The sequence below is a fragment of the Bos indicus genome, chromosome 3, assembly GCF_029378745.1.
Source record: "Bos indicus isolate NIAB-ARS_2022 breed Sahiwal x Tharparkar chromosome 3, NIAB-ARS_B.indTharparkar_mat_pri_1.0, whole genome shotgun sequence".
Taxonomy (NCBI): Eukaryota; Metazoa; Chordata; class Mammalia; order Artiodactyla; family Bovidae; genus Bos; species Bos indicus.
The window spans coordinates 12,527,695-12,549,506 of NC_091762.1; the positions used below are offsets into that span (position 1 = coordinate 12,527,695).

At 40.6% G+C, this 21,812-nt stretch overlaps 1 protein-coding gene across 4 annotated transcripts in view; it reads left to right on the forward strand.

Annotated features, from left to right (window-relative positions):
• Positions 1-3,126: 3,126 nt before the first annotated feature.
• The window catches only part of LOC109579077 (CD5 antigen-like), a 42,480-nt gene continuing 23,794 nt past the window's right edge, over positions 3,127-21,812 (forward strand). Inside the window, exons 1-4 of one of the 4 annotated variants that reach the window (XM_070784092.1) lie at positions 3,127-3,283; positions 10,333-10,359; positions 15,218-15,541; positions 21,052-21,375. In XM_070784092.1, the coding sequence (XP_070640193.1) occupies positions 3,256-3,283; positions 10,333-10,359; positions 15,218-15,541; positions 21,052-21,375 (703 nt within the window). In that variant the 5' untranslated portion in view covers positions 3,127-3,255. The remainder of the gene's footprint in view (positions 3,284-10,332; positions 10,360-15,217; positions 15,542-21,051; positions 21,376-21,812) is intronic. The other 3 variants (XM_070784102.1, XM_070784104.1, XM_070784094.1) reach the window with 3 other exon arrangements.

The window sequence follows — 21,812 nt, forward strand, 5'->3', positions numbered from 1 at the left end:
ATTTGGACTTGTTTACTGGTGGTCCCAGGCTCCTCCAGCCACCAGGGCTGCCAGGGGTCCTTTTATCTAGGTGGGACCATTCTCACAGCGGAAATGATGCCACTTCACATCAAGGCAGCTAACAACAGTCTGCCTTCTCCATGCTGTTTCTGTTCCTAACTGACTTGTTAGAGAAGACCCCAAGGTTCTCAGTTCAGTTTAGTGGCTCTCACTTGTGGGTTCAGTCCCACCCAGCTCTAAAGGCAATTCTATATAAGATAGGTGCACATTAAAATCCTTGTCCCAGCACAAGTGCCAGGACTGAGTCTTTCTGGAAAAATAGCCTATCCCATTATTATGGTTGTGGGTGGCTGATTGACTTAGTATCCTATTAGCTGTTCAGATTGTCTTTTCATAATGCAAACCCCAGATAGACAGAATACTTACTTCCTGCCAGGTTTTTCTCTTAGAGACCCTAAAGCCCCACTCTGAGTACTCTAGTGAAGACTCAGAGAGGGTCCCTCCTTCAAGGGATCTTTGCTACCCAGGGATTGAATGTACATCTCTTATGTTTCCGGCATTGACAGGTGAGTTCTTTACCACTAGCACAACCTGGAAAGCCTTCTAAACTGCATATGCTCCTTCATTTTGTGTGTCTGTGTGTGTGTCCTTAGCATAATGCTCTTTCTGGCCAAAACAGCTTCCTTTCTCTTTCTTCATGTTCTTGACTCTGTTAATAAAATACTATAGTCTGGAAAAAACTTTCATCTTTATTTTTCTCTCCTTTTCTTTCACTTAATTTTCCATATGAGTTGGGGAGAAATATGTCTCAGTCTTGAAGCTTGAGCTCTCTGGTCGATTTGTCTGCCCACAGGATATATGAAGTCTTTTCTCCTTCATGTGTGATCAGTAGGGCACGTGTGACTCCTGAAGGATAAAGATAAATGTATAGGTTCTTGGATCCCAGTTGCAACCTAATGTAGATTCCAGTAAAGCTAATATTCTGAGCCTTTTCTGAATTCTGTGTCTGTTACTGCATCATTTCAGAATCTGCAGAAGGTAGAATGTGAGTAATAAGCATTTACAAAGCTATTTATAACTTTTCACCATCCGGATCCTACTAATACTTTTATATCATCTAGTGTTTTTTAAAATTCAACATCAGTGTCTCCTGACATCTGACCACCACACAGTCTGTGATTCAGTCATTCCATAATAGTTCTTATTGTGTAAACAGGTAATGCTGTTTCATTTGTCTACATATGGACAACAAAGTCTTTTCTCATTCTGATTCTCCATTCTATTTATTCTTTAATTCCTGTTCAACTGTCATCATCTCTCTGAAGTCTATTATTAGCTCCAAATAAAGGTGATCATTTCTTCAATTGTGTTCCCAAAGTTTCTTATACTTTCCTTTCTTATAGCTGTGTTTACATGCTATTACAATTAGTTCAGTTCAGTTCAGTCGCTCAGTTGTGTCTGACCCTCTGCAACCCCATGGATTGCAGCACGTCAGTTTTCAGTGTCCATCACCAACTTCCAGAGCTTGCTCAAACTCATGTCCATCGAGTCAGTGATGACATCCAACCATCTCATCCTCTGTCATCCTCTTCTCCTCCTGCCTTCAATCTTTCCCAGCACCAGGGTCTTTTCCAATGAGTCAGCTCTTTGCATCAGGTGGCCAAAGTATTGGAGTTCTAGCTTCAGCATCAGTCCTTCCAATGAATATTCAGGACTGATTTCCTTCAGGATGTACTGGTTTGAACTTCTTGCAGTCCAAGGGACTCTCAAGAGTCTTCTCTAGCACCACAGTTTTAAAGCATGAATTCTTTGGGACTTCTTTATGGTCCAACTCTCACATCTGTACATGACTGTTGGAAAAACCATAGCTTTAACTATAAGAACCTTTGTTGGCAAAGTGATGTCTCTGCTCTTCAATATGTTGTCTAGGTTTGTCACAGTTTTTCTTCCAAGGAGCAAGCATCTTTTAATTTCATGGCTTCAGTCACCACCCAAAGTGGTTTTGGAGCCCAAGAAAATAAAGTCTTTCACTGTTTCCACTGTTTCCCCATCTATTTGTCATGAAGTGATGGGACCAGATGCTATGATATTGGATTTTTTTTAAAGCTGTATTTCAAGCCAGCTTTTTCACTCTCCTTGTTCACCCTCATCAAGAGGCTGTTTAGTTTTTTCTTTCCACCATTATTATTATTGAAGTATAGTTGATTTACAATGTTGTGTTAGTTTCAACTGTATAGCAAAGTGATTCAGTTATAAACACATGTATATTTTCAGATTCTTTTCCCTTATAGGGTACTACAAATATTGAATATACCTCCCTGTCCTATACTAACTGTTCCTTCTTGACCTGCATACAAGATTCTCAGGAGACAGGTAAGGTGGTCTGGGTCTCGCACTTCAGAATTTTCCAGTTTGTTGTGATCCACACATAGGTTTTAGTGTAGTCAGTGAAGCAGAAGTAAATGTTTTTCTGGAACTCCCTGTCCATCATATCTTAGACTTAAGAACAACCTGATTTCATTACGACAAGAACCTGCTTCCATTCAGTTTCCAAAGATGGGCATAATCCAGGACAAGCACAGAAGAGCAGATCCGTGTACTAGGCCCTCTACTTAGCACTGGAGAAGCTGGTTTGAGAGAAATAAATTAAACCATATTTGCAAAGATTGGCACCTTGACTCTGGATTGCCATCCTGACTCTGAATTATGGTGACTTCAAGGGCAACTTTGGAATTGTTCTATGATCTTTGGCCTCTATATTTTCCAGTCACTTCCATCTGGAAGGAAAGAATTGAAATTGGCTTATTAACCCCCACAAACCATACATGAGGATCAAGCATTGCTTGATCTTCTAATGTGAAATGGCCCTTATTCTTGGTACTTGCCTTTCCTTATGGGAGTTGTGTTCCTTGTTTACATAGTGAAGGGACTAAAGCAGAGCTCGATGGAGCTGGGATTACAGCAGACCCAAAGGTAGCAGCTTTGGCTGTTTTGTTTGTTTGTTTTCTTTTGTTTTCATCACCTTTCTGCCAATTCCAGCCACCTCCCTTCCTTTGGGACATGCTGAATTCAGCAAATCCAGCTCTGTCAGTCCTGACCTTTGAGCCCATTGATTTTTGGTTGACTGATAAAGGCTCTGGTACAGACAGGACCTTTCCCTCCTCACAGCACACTTGCAACCAAAGCTGCATATTCCTGTTGTGGGGCCTCCTTCCAGCCTTACATTTCAGTTCACTATCTTCAGCCATCTGGGACATGGCTCTGTTTTTCTTCTTGATCTTTGGTGAGTATTTCTGCTCCTTAAGGTCCAGGCTTCAGAATACTCTGGAACTTTGATTGGGGGAAGCCTTTCCTTGCCCATCTGGTACAGATCTAGGTATCTTTCAAGGAAAGTCTCTACTCTCCTTTCTCTATATCTGGTAATTATTCCAAAGCCTTTTGATCTATACTCAATTCATAATCCACCTTGATTACCAGAAAACTTTCTATTTCCCTATATTCACATGATCAATTCAATGATAATTTATACTATAGCTTTTTCACACAAATTTTCCTAAATGCACTATTTATAAAAAAACAAATAAATGGACCATGGGTAATAGCAAGAAAAGGAAGTAGAACTGCAGGACAAACACCTTTCTTTGATCATATTGATTCCTCTCAAATCATGTGTTTCCCTAGTTTTTTCCCAGTTTCTTATTGCTCAGATTAATTTAAAGTCAGTTGAGATTTTGGAATCAAAGCGATCTGGATTTCAATCTTTGCTCTTTGATTTCTTAGCTGTCTGAATTTTAAGGTTACCACATCCTTCCAAAATTTCATTCTCATATCTATGAGGTAATGTTATGTTCCTCAGAGGTTTGTTAGGAGCCTTTCCACAAGATAAAAGAGCCTGCTAGGTCCCTTCCCTAATCAGTTACATCCATTTTAATTTTCCTGATGATCCAGTATACCACTGAAACCTACTGGCCTCTCAGTTGGGCATTTGTGTGTTCTATGCACAGTGCTGGTCACAGTCCTAAATGCCCATACACCCCTTATGTTACCTAGCAGATAGTCCCCCACCTCCTGTTGTGAAGTTACTATTGAATCTCTTAGGCTTATCTTTAGTTGCACCTCCTTCATGAAGTCTTTCTGATCTGTGATACTCATGGTGATCAACCCCACTACAGAGTTCTCAAGTCACCTCTGGGCTCTGTCACTTTCACACCTATCAGGCTCCTCACATTCAGTTTCCTTTGCATATATACATGCTTTCTGTTCTTTATTAGACTTGTAGAGTGCTATGCATGATATAACCTTGAGTTTTAGGCAATTGCAGACAAAGTCTTTTTGAATCATGTTGTTATCAACCGATTATTTGCAAAGCAAATATTTGGAAGAAAATATTCCAGGATAAGTAAATGAAATACATGGATTTGCCTAAAAAGCTCTAGGCTGGAAGTCCAATGAAACTAACTCCTTCAGTAAGATCCTATAAGATGGGGTGGTGTTGGGGGATGATGAGTTTTGAAGTTCAAAATACTGGGTTTCAGAGACCACTGACAGTCATAGGACTCTCTCTATAGCATTTGCTGTTGTTCAGTAGCTAAGTCGTGTCTGTTTCTTTGCGACCCCCTGGACTGCAGCATGTCAGACTTCCCTGTCCTTCACCATCTCTCAAAGTTTGCATTGGGATGGAGCCTAATGAGTAGATGAGTCTGATTACAAAGAGACCTTGTAAGAAGAAACTCTGATCATTCAAAGATGTGCTGATACTTAAACCTGGAAGTTTGGGAATTAACATAGAACTGCTTTCTGGACTCTTAACCAGGTTCAGCAAACTACAGCCTGCAAACTAAGAATGGATATTACATTTTTAAACTGTGGGAAAAGTCAAAAGAATAATATTTTGTGACACATGAGAATGACATGAAATCTAAATTTAATCATTCATAAATAAAGGTTTATTGGAACACAGCCAGGCTTATTCATTTACATGTATATGGTTGCATTGACAGAGCTGATTGGTTATAACAGAGACTGTGTAGCCCATGAAGCCTAAAATATTTGCTATTTGGCCTTTCACACAAAAGTTTGCTCACCATTGTCTAAATGCAGTGTCAGTGAACACAGAAAAATACTGCCATTTTCCTCTATGTGAAAGGTTGCTGCTATGAACTGTGAATGATGCTGGGATTCTTGGCCTCTGGAGGAGAAGCATTCAACCTGGGGCCAGTGATGAGGCTGGGTTGCCAGAGCTTTTTGTGTAATCAAGTTTTATTAAAGTATAAAATAGATAGAGAAAGCTTCTGACATATACATCAGAAGGGGGCAGAAAGAATATCCCCTTGATAGTTTTGAGCAAGGAGTTATATACCTATTATCAAGCTGCTAATTAGAGAGAGAGAGAGAAAAAAAAAAAAGAAGCCTCAAAGCTGAGAGTGACACCAGGCCCTTCACCCACAACATGCATTTTGAGATAGCATTGACACAAGGTGAGTCATCCCGGGCCATAGAACAATTGACATTAATCTTGAAGAAAGGCAGATTTCCAAGCAAATACATAGTTTCATTAACATAGCTTAAGAGAACATTTCCATGAGTAAAACACAGATGTGTTGAGCCACTATGTGTTCTGAGGAGAATTGACTTGAAGAAAGGTAAATATATTAACATAGCTTAAGAAAAACATTTCCATAAGAAAAATGCACTGGTTAGCTCAAAATTTGAGAAAAGTTAAGTTCAAGTGGAACCAGGTGTTGCCATGGCAACACAGAATTTTTTAAAAAGCCCTCCTTTTAATTTTGTATCAGTTCAGTTCAATTGCTCAGTCGTGTCTGACTCTTTGCCACCCCACGAATCGCAGCACACCTGCGATGACCTGTGGACCTGCCTCCCTGTCCATCACCAACTCCCGGAGTTCACTGAAACTCACGTCCATCGAGTCGGTGATGACATCCAGCCATCTCATCCTCTGTCGTCCCCTTTTCCTCCTACCCCCAATTCTCCCAGAATCAGAGTCTTTTCCAGTAAGTCAACTCTTCGCATGAGGTGGCCAAAGTACTGGAGTTTCAGCTTCAGCATCATTCCTTCCAAAGAAATCCCAGGGCTCATCTCCTTCAGAATGGACTGGTTGGATCTCCTTGCAGTCGAAGGGACTCTCAAGAGTCTTCTCCAACACCACAGTTCAAAAGCATCAGTTCTTCAGCTCTCAGCTTTCTCCACAGTTCAGCTCTCACATCCATACATGACCACTGGAAAAAACATAGTCCTGACTAGATGGACCTTTGTTGGCAAATAATGTCTCTGCTTTTGAATATGCTATCTAGGTTGGTAATAACTTCCCTTTCAAGGAGTAAGCGTCATTTAATTTAATGGCTGCAGTCACCATCTGCAATGATTTTGGAGCCCCCAAAAATAAAGTCTGACACTGTTTCCACTGTTTCCCCATCTATTTCCCTAGAAGTGATGGGACCAGATGCCATGATCTTCGTGTTCTGAATGTTGAGCTTTAAGCCAACTTTTTCACTCTCCTCTTTCACTTTCATCAAGAGGCTTTTTAGTTCCTCTTCACTTTCTGCCATAAGGGTGGTGTCATCTGCATATCTGAGGTTATTGAGATTTCTCCTGGCCATTTTGATTCCAGCTTGTGCTTCTTCCAGCCCAGCATTTCTCATGATACTCTGCATAGAAGTTAAATAAGCAGGGTGACAGTATACAGCCTTGATGTACTCCTTTTCCTATTTGGAACCAGTCTGTTGTTCCATGTCCAGTTCTAACTGTTGCTTCCTGACCTACATATAGGTTTCTCAAGAGGCAGGTCAGGTGGTCTGGTATTCCCATCTCTTTCAGAATTTTCCACAGTTTCTTGTGATCCACACAGTCTAATGCTTTGGCATAGACAATAAAGCAGAAATAGATGTTTTTCTGGAACTCTCTTGCTTTTTCCGTGATCCAGCGGATGTTGGCAATTTGATCTCTGGTTCCTCTGCCTTTTCTAAAACCAGATTGAACATCTGGAAGTTCATGGTTCACGTATTGCTGAAGCCTGGCTTGGAGAATTTTGAGCATTACTTTACTAGCGTGTGAGATGAGTGCAATTGTGCGGCAGTTTGAACATTCTTTGGCATTTCCTTTCTTTGGGATTGGAATGAAAACTGACCTTTTCCAGTCCTGTGGCCACTGCTGAGTTTTCCAAATTTGCTGGCATATTGAGTGCAGCACTTTCACAGCATCATCTTTCAGGATTTGAAATAGCTCAACTGAAATTCCATCACCTCCACTAGCTTTGTAGTGATGCTTTCTAAGGCCCTCTTGACTTCACATTCCAGGATGTCTGGCTGTAGGTGAATGATGATACCATCGTGATTATCTTGGTCATGAAGATCTTTTTTGTACAGTTCTTCTGTGTGTTCTTGCCACCTCTTCTTAATATCTTCTACTTCTATTAGGTTCATACTATTTCTGTCCTTTATTGAGCCCATCTTGAAATGTTTCCTTGGTATCTCTAATTTTCTTGAAGAGATCTCTAGCCTTTCCCATTCTGTTGTTTTCCTCTATTTCCTTGCACTGATCACTGAGGAAGGCTTTCTTATCTCTTTTTGCTATTCTTTGGTACTCTGCATTCAAATGCTTATATCTTTCCTTTTTTCCTTTGCTTTTCACTTCTCTTCTTTTCACAGCTATTTTTAAGGGCTCCTCAGACAGCCATTTGCTTTTTTGCATTTCTTTCCCATGGGGATGGTCTCGATCCCTGTGTCCTGTACAATGTCACAAACCTCCGTCTATAGTTCATCAGGCACTCTTTCAGATCTAGTCCCTTAAGTCTATTTCTCACTTCCACTGTATAATCATAAGGGATTTGATTTAGGTCATACCTGAATAGTCTAGTGCTTTTCCCTACCTTCTTGAATTTAAGTCTGAATTTGGCAATAAGGAGCTCATGATCTGAGCCACAGTCAGCTTCTGGTCTTATTTTTGCTGACTATATAGAGCTTCTCCATCTTTGGCTGCAAAGAATATAATCAATCTGATTTCGGTGTTGACCATCTGGTGATGTCCATGTGTAGAGTCTTCTCTTGTGTTGTTGGAAGAGTGTGTTTGCTATGACCAGTGCGTTCTCTTGGCAAAACTCTATTACCTTTTGCCCTGCTTCATTCCGTATTCCAAGGCCAAATTTACCTGTTACCCCAGGTGTTTCTTGACTTCCTACTTTTGCATTCCAGTCCTCTATAATGAAAAGGACTTTTTTTTTTTTTTTTTTTTGGGTGTTAGTTCTAAAAAGGTCTTGTAGGTCTTCATAGAACCATTCAATTTCAGCTTCTTCAGCATTACTGGTTGGGGCATAGACTTGGATTACTGTGATATTGAATGGTTTGCCTTGGAAACGAACAGAGATCATTCTGTTGTTTTTGAGATTGCATACAAGTATTGCATTTTGGACTCTTTTGTTGACCATGGTGGCTACAAGATTTGTTCTAAGTTATTCCTGCCCACAGTAGTAGATATAATGGTCATCTGAGTTAACTTCACCTATTCCAGTCCATTTCAGTTTGCTGATTCCTATAATGTTGACGTTCACTTTTGCCATCTCCTGTTTGACCACTTCCAATTTGCCTTGATTCATGGACCTACATTCCAGGTTCCTATGCAATATTGCTCTTTACAGCAGTGGACCTTGCTTCTATCACTAGTCACATCCACAACTGGGTATTGTTTTTGCTTTGGCTCCATCCCTTCATTCTTTCTGGAGTGATTTCCCCACTGATCTCTTGTAGCATATTGGGCACCTACTGACCTGGGGAGTTCCTCTTTCAGTATCCTATCATTTTGCCTTTTCATACTGTTCATGGGGTTTTCAAGGCAAGAATACTGAAGTGGTTTGCCATTCCCTTCTCCAGTGGACCACATTCTGTCAGACCTCTCCACCATGACCCACCTGTCTTGGGTGGCCTCACTGGGCATGGCTTAGTTTCATTGAGTTAGACAAGGCTGTGGTCCTAGTGTGATTAGATTGACTAGTTTTCTGTGATTATGGTTTCAGTATGTCTGCTCTCTGATGCCCTCTTGCAACACCTACCATCTTACTTGGGTTTCTCTTACCTTGGACGTGGAGTATCTCTTCACGTTTGCTCCAGCAAAGTGCAGCCTCTGCTCCTTAACTTGGATGAAGGATATCTCCTCACTGCCACCCTTCCTGACCTTGAATGTGGAGTAGCTCCTCTAGGCCCTCCTGCGCCTGCGCAGCCACCACTCTTTGGAAGTGGGGACTGCTCCTCTCGGCCGCCGCCCCTGACCTTGGGCGTGGAGTAGAGAAGGAAAAAAAAAAACAAAAACATTTGACACCTGTAGTTTGTTTCTTCCACTTGGAGACCCCTAGCCTTCCTGTCTGTTACCCTCTCATATGCTTTTTAAGACATCTTTATCCTCCTCAACCGTGCATCTCTTGTGGAATCCGGAGTCGCAAAACATACCTCGGAGGAAACTCAAGACAGTGGAGTACAGTTTATTATGCCAGCGGGTCCAAGGGGAATAGTTCCCAACAAGGACCCTGATGTTTCTGAGAGGCCCAGTTTTATACCCCCGCCCCCACCCCGCTATGTGACTGGTTACATGTTAGCAACCTCTTTGTTGTATATGACTGAGTTTTACAACAAATGGGTCTTAGGAGAACAAACCATTAAGGTTAAGGGTGGGGGGGGGGCAATGATTATACATCAAGGGGGATATCTCCATGGTTAATCTAACCGGGGCAGTCTGACCTCAACTACAATCTCCATTTGTCATCTGTAGGGAGGAAAGTCTCCAGCAGACCTGGTTTGCACTAGCAACGGTTTTCTCACTCTTGGGCAGGGTTCAGTCCTAGTTCACATCCAGTCTTTAAGATGGATGACAGGCTTCCAGATGGAGTCTCTCTTGCTTCTCTCACAGTGGCCCCAACACATCTTCCCAGAAATCTCCAACATGTTTTCCTATTGGACTCAGATACTACATCACCACACTTCTAGTTTACGATCAATCTAATAGATTAAAACCGAAAATCAAATCTATCCATGCCTGGGGTAGAGCCAACATCAGATGGAAAGGGAACATGATAGATCTAGTTAGCCATGCAGAGTGGGTCTTTTTGGCCCTTAGTCAGCGTCCTTGTGCTTTTTTAGGCTAGTCATTCTAGGAGGAGAAGGAGGAGGTCTTAACAAGGTCTAACCTTGGAGGCTGTGTAATTACCTCTCTGTCTCACAAAGTTCAACAAAACTTTCCAGAGAGTTGTGTTTTTGAACAAAGCTTTGGCAGTTGACTACTTGATCTCATTCACTTCTCTCTGTCTTTCTCTCTTTTTTATTTTCTCAGGCTTTTGCACTGGACCTGGACTTCTGGGTAAGATTTTTTGGGGTCCTAAGAGGGTGGGCTTTCAGCTCCGGAGAGTGGAAATTTTGAATTCCTGGGGCCAGGGAGAGAGGCTGTGGTTCAAAAGAGCACTAGTAGATTTTCTTTCTGGTTTCCCAACCCACCTACTCAGTCTTGTATGGGTAGTTTTGCACTTCCAAAACTTAGAGAAAATTTGAGTGGTTTATACTGCAAAGGGATTCCTCTCCATTTGGCCTGTGTGACCCAAGATGTTAGCCCAGCTCTAGCTCCATTATGTAACAAAGCAGATGGCTTTCTTTCAGGCTCAGAAGACACCTCACCTCCTGGGAAATAAACTTTCTTCTGCCCTTCTGTATTCTACTACTTCCTGGTCTCTCTGCCAACTTTAATGGTCTCACTGAACTAGAAATGCACCAGCCTCTGTGCACCTCATGGTTTCATCAGCAGAGTGCAGGCTGGATTTCACTGCCCACCTCTTCAAGGGGTCTTTCAGCAGAGCACAAACGGTTCGACTGAGGAGAGAATGGGGAAGCACAAAGAGAATTAGTCTGTGGAAGAGGAAGCCTCTGATGGTCCAAAAATCAAGGGGACTGGTTGAGGATTATGAGTTCCTTTGACACTATCTCTTCAGCTATTCTTTCTCTTGATAGTAGAGGCTTTATGAAAGAGGGGCAGCTGCAAACTCTGCTATGAATGTGGAGGATCTTACACCCTGCTGGATCAGTTTGCTTCCTTAAAGAAATGCTGCTTCTGGGTCCCAGTCCAATACACAGATGATCTGGTTTTTCTTCTCTGGCCTCCAGAGTTATGCCTTGCTGCAAGTGCCAGGAGATGGCTGCTCTCTTTATACCCAGGGAGGGAGGACCCACCCTGGGTCCTTGTCTCTCAAGCCCTCAGCTAATAAAGTAGGCTAAAACACTGTCTAGGACACAACTGCCCTGATGGGCTCCTTTGTTCTTCTCTCTAACTTTTAAATCTTCTCAGCCCTTCTTTTCCCTTTAGCTCATTTCTTTGATACATATTCTCTTTCTCTCTCTTAAACATATTTCTTTTCTCCTACAATGTGATCTAGTCCTCCACCTCATGGAAAAGGAAAATTTATTTAAAACCAGAATTTGAGGGCTTCCCTGGTGGTCCAGCAGTTAAGATGCCACGCTTCTAATGCAGGGTGTTGGATTTGATCCCTGGTTGAGGAAGTAAGATCCCACATGCCACGTGGCATGGCCAAATAAAAAGTAAATCCCAAATTTTATAACTCAAAGTAAAATAAAATAGCCTGCATATGATCCTGATATCTAATATTTGCTAGAGCATACAATAATGCCTATCTAAACTCTAATCTTAGTTATAATGATCCATGAATTATTCCAGATGGCTTTTCTTGAATTATATATATATATATGCCTTAAACTTCAGAGTGCAACAATAGGAACTTTTCTTAGTTTTTTATAGTTCCATTTTAATTTTTGTCTCTCACCTCCAGTCCTCATGTTATTTCCTTCAAGAAAGTATTGACGAAGAGGAGAGAAACAAAACGAAATGAATAAACCAAATATAAACTTCACAATGCAGTTTAAAATCAACCAGATCAGACATCTTTCACCCAACTACATCTGGGGTTGATGCCAAGTTCTAGGGGGTTTGTGCAGAGTTGAGACAAAGTAGGCAGTAGAAATTTGGGTCCTGAGAAATTGTATTTCATTTATACAGGTGTCTGAGTTGTTCCATGTAGCCCATGTTGTCATATACTGTTCATTGTCTGATAGACCACTGACAGGCAACAAATATAGATGTTGTCCCTCCAGGTACAACAGAGCTCTCCCTGGAGACTTGGCAAACTTAGATCTTCTTTATCACTATATCTTTCTGGAGCTGAGAGGACTTGATGGGATTGTTTCAAGCCTATTAAATAGAATTTTCTTGAGGATAGCAGTGCTAGCTATCTTAATCATCACTGTTCTGTGTGTTCATAAAACAGTACTTGGAATGTAGTATCCAGAAATTTGTTTCCTGATAAGCTCTTCCCTTGTCTCCCTACACAGTCCTCTATACTCCATGTCTAAGACTTGGTTTCCTCAGAACTTATCTGGAGACTCTGTGAAGCCCATCTCCCACTCCCAACACATACAGTCTTCTAGACCTAGTTTTAGGGCTCTGAGACTTTGAGGCTCTGACACTTCCCTTATTCAGCACTCTCTGTATTTCTTCTGAGCTAGGTTCTTGGACATGGAAAATGTCATGAGAAGGAGCAAGGGTGGTTGGGAGTGGATCATTGATACTGAGAGAGAGAGTCAGGTTGTTTAGCCCAAATTATATCTAGACATCTCCATACTTTCAGTGCAGGGGAAATAGGTTCAATCTCTGGTCAAAGAGCCACAATCCCACAGTGGCTAGAATGAAAACCACATTACAGAAAGTTAATCAGGATGAAAAATCACAGGGTTATGTCCCAGATTAAGGGACAAGATAAAGCCCCAGAAAAACAACTAAATGAAGCAGAGATAGGCAACCTTCCAGTAATAGAATTCAGAATAATGATAGTAAAGATAATGATAGTAAAGATCATAGGATCTCAGAAATAGAATGGAGAAAATGGAGGAGATGTTTACCAAAGACCTGTAAGAACTAAAAAACCAACAGAAATGAACCATACACTAGAAGGAATCATTAGAAGAATAACTGAGGCAGAAGAACAGATAAGTGACCTGGAGGACTGCATGGTGAAAATCACTGCCACAGAACAGAATATAGAAAAAAGAATGAAAACAATGAAGACCAGACTAAGAGGCCTCTGGGACAACAGTAAACACACCGGCATTTGCATTATAGGGGCCCCAGAAGGAGAAGAGAGAGAGAAAGGACCCAAGAAAATATTCGAATAATAGATGAAAATTTCCCTAACATGGAAAAGAAATAGTTAAACAAGTCCAGGAAGTGCAGAGTCCCAGGCAGGATAAATTCAAGGAGGAACACAATGAGACACACACATAGTAATCAAACTGACAAACGTTAAAGACAAAGATAAAATATTAAAAGCAACAAGGGGAAAATGACAAATAACATATAAGGGAACTCCCATGAGGTTGTAAGCTGATTTCTCAACAGTAACTCTACAAGCCAGAAGAGAATGGTATGATATATTTAAAGTGAAGAAAGAAAAACCTGCAACCAAGAATACATTACCCGGCAAGACTCTCATTCAGATTTGATGGAGAAATCAAAAGCTTTCCAAACAAGCAAAAGTTAAGAGAGCTCAGCAACACCAAACCAGCTTTACACAAATGCTAAGGAAACTTCTCTAGGCAGGAAACACAAGAGAAGGAAAAGACATACACAAAATAAACCTAAAACAATTAAGAAAATGGTAACAGGATCATACATATAGAAAATTAACTTAAATGTAAATGAATTAAATACACCAACAGGACTTAGACTGACTGGGTGGATGAGAACATGTGCATGTATGCACTTACACTTAACACAGCACTTTAAGTAACTCCCCAAATTCTATGTAATTATTTTATATTGCTAGGTTAATCATGTTTCTGTAATGTCTTGCAATTGTAGTTATCTTTTATTTTTCTCTGGTTATTGATTGTGAAACTAATAAACATCTTTTACTATTGAGATCATGTAACTAGTAGCCGCTTAATACCATTGGCCATTTTTTCTGGTCAACAGAGAAATAAAAGAATTCCGTATCACTAAATCTACCATTTAATAGAAAAACCTGTAGTCACTTTTCAAAATCCAGATGCTTATTAGAATTATCCTGGAAATTTTTGAAAAATGCAAATGCTGAGGGACTGCTTTTTATCTACAAAGATCCGGATGTATTTCTAATGAGCCACCATGTTTAAAAACAACTGGATATATGATGACCTTTTACTTTTATCTAGTCTGTTTCAATTTTTCTATTTCATGTTCAGTGTTTCATGTTTTAGTTTCATTTTGTTTATGTTTTCCAGTTTCTTAGTCTTTTTTTTTTTTTATGTTCTCTCTCAAGCCTTTATCAAGCATAGTAGAAAACCTTTTGTATACATATAAATATATATATAGTTTGTATAATATATATATTTTAGAAAATATATGATTTTTTTGCCTAGCTAAAACACTTATAACATTTTGCCTTCACTTGTTTGACCTAGTATGAATAGAATGCTATATTTCTAATTTATATTCATTCAAAACCTTGACTTAGTTCCACATATTTTGGCCTCTAGGATCACTGCTGGTAATCTAGAAAGTTTCTTATCTCAGATTTAAAAAAAACTGAATATGGCTTGAAAGTTCTAATCCAATTCTGAGAATATAAAGGAATACTATGATGTTCCAAACAAACAGGGAGCTAACTTGTGATACAGTATTATAAACTGAAATACAGAGTTTGTTCAAATTTCAGACATAAATGCATGTATACACATATATATGCTATACTTTGTTTGGCTGGAAGGGAATTACAAGACAAACTAAAATTTTATGCAACGTATTTATTGATATGATCATTATAGCATGGTGCATCTTAATTCCTGTTAGAAAATATACTTTTGAAATAATCATATGAAGCACTTATTTGTACCAAATCCAAAGGTAGGGATATTAAGCCTGTTTTTCCAAGTTTCACCAAGGGCCAAGTAAAATTACAGATTAAATTGTAATAATAATAATACAAGAGTGTAGCAGAACCAGAACTCAGAGATGGAGTCCTGGAGCTCCTGTTCCTTGTCTTCCCTTTTGACCCCCATTTTCTCACCCTTGAGTTCTCCACATCCTGACAGTGGTAGAAGAATTCCAAGAAGACTGCATACATGCCTGAGTGCTCTCTGGGCCACTCCTAATCTCCAGCCAATACCTCATTTCTTTACAGAGTCTTCACCTAAAGTGCGACTGGTGAGAGGTCCCCATCGCTGTGAAGGGCGGGTGGAAGTGGAACGGAATGGCGAGTGGGGCACTGTGTGTGACGACGGCTGGAATATGAAAGATGCGGAAGTGGTGTGCCGGGAGCTGGGCTGTGGAGCAGCCAAAGGGACACCAAGTGGTAATTTGTATAAGCCACTGGCAGATGAAAAACAAAAAATCTTCATCCAAGACGTCAACTGCAATGGGACGGAGGATGAATTGATTGAATGTGACCGGGTGGAAGACGTTTTTGATTGCTCCCACAGCGAGGATGCAGGGGCAATGTGTGAGAGTGAGTATGGCAGGACTCAAAGACTATATGCCAACTGCCCATACCCTACATGACCACTCTTTGTCCTCTTTATCTTTATTCTCCCCCATGAACTAATGATTAACTGATTCCTTGTCCTTCACTTCTCACCGTTTCTCAGTTGTGGACCCTGGAGACAAACATATCCTCATCTAGAACTGTTACTCCTCCTTGGTTGAGCAGTGGCACTAGTGATAAAGAACCCACCTGCCAATGCAGAGACTTAAGACATGTGCGTTCAATCCCTGGGTGGGGAAGATACCTTGGAGGAGGGCACAACAACCCACTCCAGTATTCTTTCTGGAGAATCCAGTGGATAGAGAAGTCTGGTGGGCTACAGTCCATAGGTTCACACAGAGTCGGACATTACTGAAGCAACTTAGCACTCACACTTGGTTGACCTAATGATTTTCTCTTAGTTTCAATCTATCCAAGAACCTGATTCTCTTCTTCACGCACACAAATATGCACAGATCTAATAACCACTAAACATTTGTATCTAAAGGTCAGATATAGTTATGGGGAAGAAATGAGCTCCGAAAATATAATGTAATTTTATCAGTTCTCAAGGAGTCTCTCATCTAGTTAGGTAGACAGGAGATGCTCACAGGAAACCAACACACAACAACTGTGTATATATATGTATTCATGAGTGCATGCTCATCGCTTCAGTTGTATCTGACTCTTTGTGACCCTATTTACTGTAGTCTGCCCATCTCCTGTGTCCATGGGATGCTCTGTGAAAGAATATTGGAGTAGGTTGCCGTGCCCTTCTCCAGGGGATCTTTTCCACCCAGGGATTGAACCCAAGTGGATTCTGTACCCACTGCACCACCTGGGAAGCCTATATCTATACACATATTCTTATAAAAATTATATATAGATTATATATATACACACACACGTATGTCCCTTAGCCAAATCACAGTCTAATGAAAAGGAGATAAACACACAGAAAATTATTAATGCATGCAGCTACTACTGCTAAGTCACTTCAGTCATGTCCGACTCTGTGCGACCCCATAGCACAGAGCCCACCAGGCTCCCCCGTCCCTGGGATTCTCCAGGCAGGAACACTGGAGTGGGTTGCCATTTGCTTCTCCAATACATGAGAGTGAAAAGTGAAAGGGAAGTTGCTCAGTTGTGTCCGACTCTTAGCAACCCCCTGGACTGCAGCCTACCAGGCTCCTCCATCCATGGGATTTTCCAGGCAAGAGTACCGGAGTGGGGTGCCATTGCCTTCTCCATATTAATGCATAGAAAGCAAATATATGAAAGGAATAAAGGAATACAACAACAACTATATATCTATCTATCTATCTATCTATCTATATATATCTGCTGCTGCTGCTGCTAAGTCGCTTCAGTCGTATCTGACTCTGTGCGACCCCAGAGATGGCAGCCCACCAGGCTCCCCCATCCCTGGATTCTCTGGGGAAGAATACTGGAGTGGGTTGCCATTTCCTTCTCCAATGCATGAAGGTGAAAAGAGAAAGTGAAGTCATCCAGTCGTGTCCGACTTTAGCGACCCCATGGACTGCAGCCTACCAGGCTCCTCCGCCCATGGGATTTTCCAGGCAAGAGTACTGGAGTGGGGTTCCATTCCCTTCTCCGATATATATATATATATATATATATATATATATATATATATATATATAGGCAGTAGAAATTTGGGTCCTCAGAAATTGTATTTCATTCATATAGGTATCTGAGTCATTCCATGTAGCTCATGTTGTCATATACTGTTCATAGTCTGATAGACCACAAGCCAAGAGTCCAAATGTTGTCCCTCCAGGTACAACAGAGCTCTCCCTGGAGGCTTGGCAAACTTAGATCTTCTTTATCACTATATCTCTCCTGGGTTGAGGGGACTTGATGGGATTTCTTCCAGCCTATTAAATAGAATCTTCCTGAGGGCAGCAATGCTAACTAACTATCTTGATCATCACTGTTCTCTGTGTTCATAAAACAGTACTTGGAATGTAATATCCAGAAGTTTCCTGATAGGTTTGTCCCTTGTCTCCCTACGCAGTCATCTATACTCCATGTCTAGGTCTTGGTTTCCTCAGAATTTACCTGGAGACTCTGTGAAGCCCATCTCCCACTCTCAACACATAGAATCTTCTAGACCCAGTTTTAGGGCTCTGAGACTTTGAGGCTCTGATTCTTCCCTTACTCAGCACTCTCTGTATTTCTTCTGAGCTAGGTTCTTGGACATGGGAAAATGTCATGAGAAGGAGCAAGGATGGTTGGGAGTGGATCATTGATACTGAGAGAGAGAGTCAGGTTGTTTAGCCCAAATTATATTTAGACATCTCCATGCTTTCAGTACAGGGGAAATAGGTTCAATCTCTGGTCAAAGAGCCACAATCCCACAGTGGCTAGAATGAAAACTGTCACACAAGTGTATGTTCCTCGGTTGTTTGTCTCATCACAACAACGATTTGGAGTGACGGACATTAAAGCTCTCAGGGCGTCACAGCTCTCGGGTCTTGGACAAACCATATTATAGCTCTTAGGCAAATCAGTGTTACAGCTCTATTTTATTTAGAAGATAGCAGGAGAATCCATCCTCGAAGTGTGAGGGCATGCCAACACAAAGACTCGAAGAAAAGAGAGTGGAGGAGTGGGCGGGGAGGGAGGGAGGGAGGGAGGGAGAGAGAGACAGAGAGAGACAGAGAGAGAGAGAACACACAAGCGGGAGAGAGAGAGAGTTCATGAGAAAGAGCTTTGGCTCCTCCTTTTATGTTTTTTTCCTCCACCTGGGCCTGCCCTGTGCAAATTGGACTTAGCCAGGAGTGCTGTTTGTTCTGCCTGAAGTCTTCATTCTGGTCCTCGGACCTTCCTTTGACCTTCCTTGTCTTTTAGCCACCACCATTTTGGACTCCTTTTCCCTGTTTTACCTATGTATAACACAGCTCTCCAAGACCTGAGAGCTGTGACACACTGAGGGCTTTAATGTCTGTCGCTCCAAATCTTTGTTGTGACGAGACAAAGAACCGAGAAACATACACTCGTGTGACAAAAACCACATTACAGAAAGTTAATTGGGATGAAAAATCACAGGGTTATGTCCCAGATTAAGGGACAAGATAAAGCCCCAGAAAAACAACTAAATGAAGCAGAGATCGGCAGCCTTCCAGTAAAAGAATTCAGAATAATGATAGTGAAGATAATGATAGTAAAGATCATAGGATCTCAGAAATAGAATGGAGAAGATGGAAGAGATGTTTACCAAAGACCTGTAAGAACTAGAAAACCAACAGAGATGAACCATACACTAGAAGCAATCAGTAGCAGAATAACTGAGGCAGAAGAACAGATAAGTGACCTGGAGGACTGCGTGGTGAAAATCACTGCCACAGAACAGAATATAGAAAAAAGAATGAAAACAATGAAGACCAGACTAAGAGGCCTCTGGGACAACAGTAAACACACCGGCATTTGCATTATAGGGGCCCCAGAAGGAGAAGAGAGAGAGAAAGGACCCAAGAAAATATTTGAAAAGTAGATGAAAATTTCCCTAACGTGGAAAAGAAGTAGTTAAACAAGTCCAGGAAGTGCAGAATCCCAGGCAGGATAAATTCAAGGAGGAACACAATGAGACACACACATAGTAATCAAACTGACAAACGTTAAAGACAAAGATAAAATATTAAAAGCAACAAGGGAAAAATGACAAATAACATATAAGGGAACTCCCATGAGGTTGTAAGCTGATTTCTCAACAGTAACTCTACAAGCCAGAAGAGAATGGTATGATATATTTAAAGTGAAGAAAGAAAAACCTGCAACCAAGAAAACATTACCCATCAAGACTCCCATTCAGATTTGATGGAGAAATCAAAAGCTTTCCAAACAAGTAAAAGTTAAGAGAGCTCAGCACCTCCAAACCAGCTTTACACAAATGCTAAAGAAACTTCTCTAGGCAGGAAACACAAGAGAAGGAAAAGACACACACAAAATAAACCTAAAACAATTAAGAAAATGGTAACAGGATCATACATATGGAAAATTAACTTAAATGTAAGTGAATTAAATACACCAACCACAGGACTTAGACTGACTGGGTGGATGAGAACATGTGCATGTATGCACTTACACTTATCACAGCACTCTATGTAACTCCCCAAATTGTATGTAATTATTTTGTATTGCTAGGATAATCATGTTTCCATTATGGCTTGTAATTGTCGTTATCTTTTATTTTTTGTCTGGCTATTGATTGTGAAACTAACAAACATCTTTTACTATTGAGATCATGTAACTAGTAGCTGCTTAATACCATTGGCCATTTTTCTGGTCAATAGAGAAATGAAAGAATTCTGTATCACTAAAACTACCATTTAATAGAAAACCTGTAGTCATTTTTCAAAATCCAGATGCATATTAGAATTATCTTGGAAATTTTTGAAAAATGCAAATTCTGAGGGACTGCTTTTAATCTCCAAAACTCCGGATGTATTTCTAATGAGCCACCATGTTTAAAAACAACTGGATATATAATGACCTTTTACTTTTATCTGGTCTGTTTCAATTTTTCTATTTCATGTTCAGTGTTTCATGTTTTAGTTTCATTTAGTTTATGTTTTCCAGTTTCTCAGTCTTTTTTTTGATGTTCTCTCTCAAGCCTTTATCAAGCATAGTAGAAACCTTTTGTATACATATATATATATATATAGTTTGTATAATACATACATTTTAGAAATTTTATGGTTTTTTGCTTAGCTAAAACACTTATGACATTTTGACTTCACTTGTTTGACCTAGTATGAACAGAGCGCTAGATTTCTAATTTATATTCACTCAAAACCTTGACTCAGATCCACATATTTTGGCCTCTAGAATTACTGCTGGTAATCTACTAAGTTTATTATCTTAGATTAAAAAAAAAAACAAAAAACTGAATGAGACTTGAAAGTTCTAATCCAGTTCTGAGAATATAAAGGAAAAACCTTTATATTAAAAACAAACAAACAAACAGGGAGCTAACTTGTGATACAGTATTATTAACTGAAATACAGAGTTTGTTTAAATTTCAGACAAAATGCATGTATGTATTCTATACTTTGTTTGGCTGAAAGGGAATTACAAGACAAACTAAAATTTTATGCAACGTATTTATTGATATGATCATTATAGCATGGTGCATCTTAATTCCTGTTAGAAAGTATACTTTTGAAATAATCATATGAAGCACTTATTTGTACCAAATCCAAAGGTAGGGATATTAAGCCTGTTTTTCCAAGTTTCACCAAGGGCCAAGTAAAATTACAGATTAAATTGTAATAATAATAATACAAGAGTGTAGCAGAACCAGAACTCAGAGATGGAGTCCTGGAGCTCCTCTTCCTTGTCTTCCCTTTTGACTCCCACTTTCTCACCCTTCAGTTTTCCACATCCTGAAAGTGGTAGAAGAATTCCAAAACACTGCATACGTACTCTCTGGGCCACTCCTAATCTCGAACCAATATCTCATTTCTTTGCAGAGTCTCCTCCCAAAGTGCGACTGGTGAGAGGTCCCCATCGCTGTGAAGGGCGGGTGGAAGTGGAACGGAATGGCGAGTGGGGCACTGTGTGTGACAACGGCTGGAACATGAAAGACGTGGAAGTGGTGTGCCAGGAGCTGGGCTGTGGAGCAGCCAAGGGGACACCAAGTGGTAATTTGTATAAGCCACTGGCAGATGAAAAACAAAAAATCTTCATCCAAGACATCAACTGCAATGGGACAGAAGATGAATTGATTGAATGTGACCAGGTGGAAGATGTTTTTGATTGCTCCCACAGCGAGGATGCAGGGGCAATATGTGAGAGTGAGTATGGCAGGACTCAAGGACTATATGCCAACTGCCCATACCCCGCATGACCACTCTTTGTCCTCTTTATCTTTATTCTCCCCCATGAACTAATGATTAACTGATTCCTTTTCCTTCACTTCCCACCCTTTCTCAACTGTGGACCCTGGAGACAAACATATCCTCATCTAGAACTGTTACTCCTCCTTGGTTGAGCAGTGGCACTAGTGATAAAGAACCCACCTGCCAATGCAGAGACTTAAGAGATGTGGGTTCAGTCCCTGGGTGGGGAAGATCCCCTGGAGGAGGGTACAGCAACCCATTCCACTATTCTTGCCTGGAGAATCCAATGGACAGAGGAGTCTGGTGGGCTACAGTCCATAGGGTCACACAGCATTGGACACGACTGAAGCGACTTAGCATGCACACTTGGTTGACCTAATGATTTTGTCTTA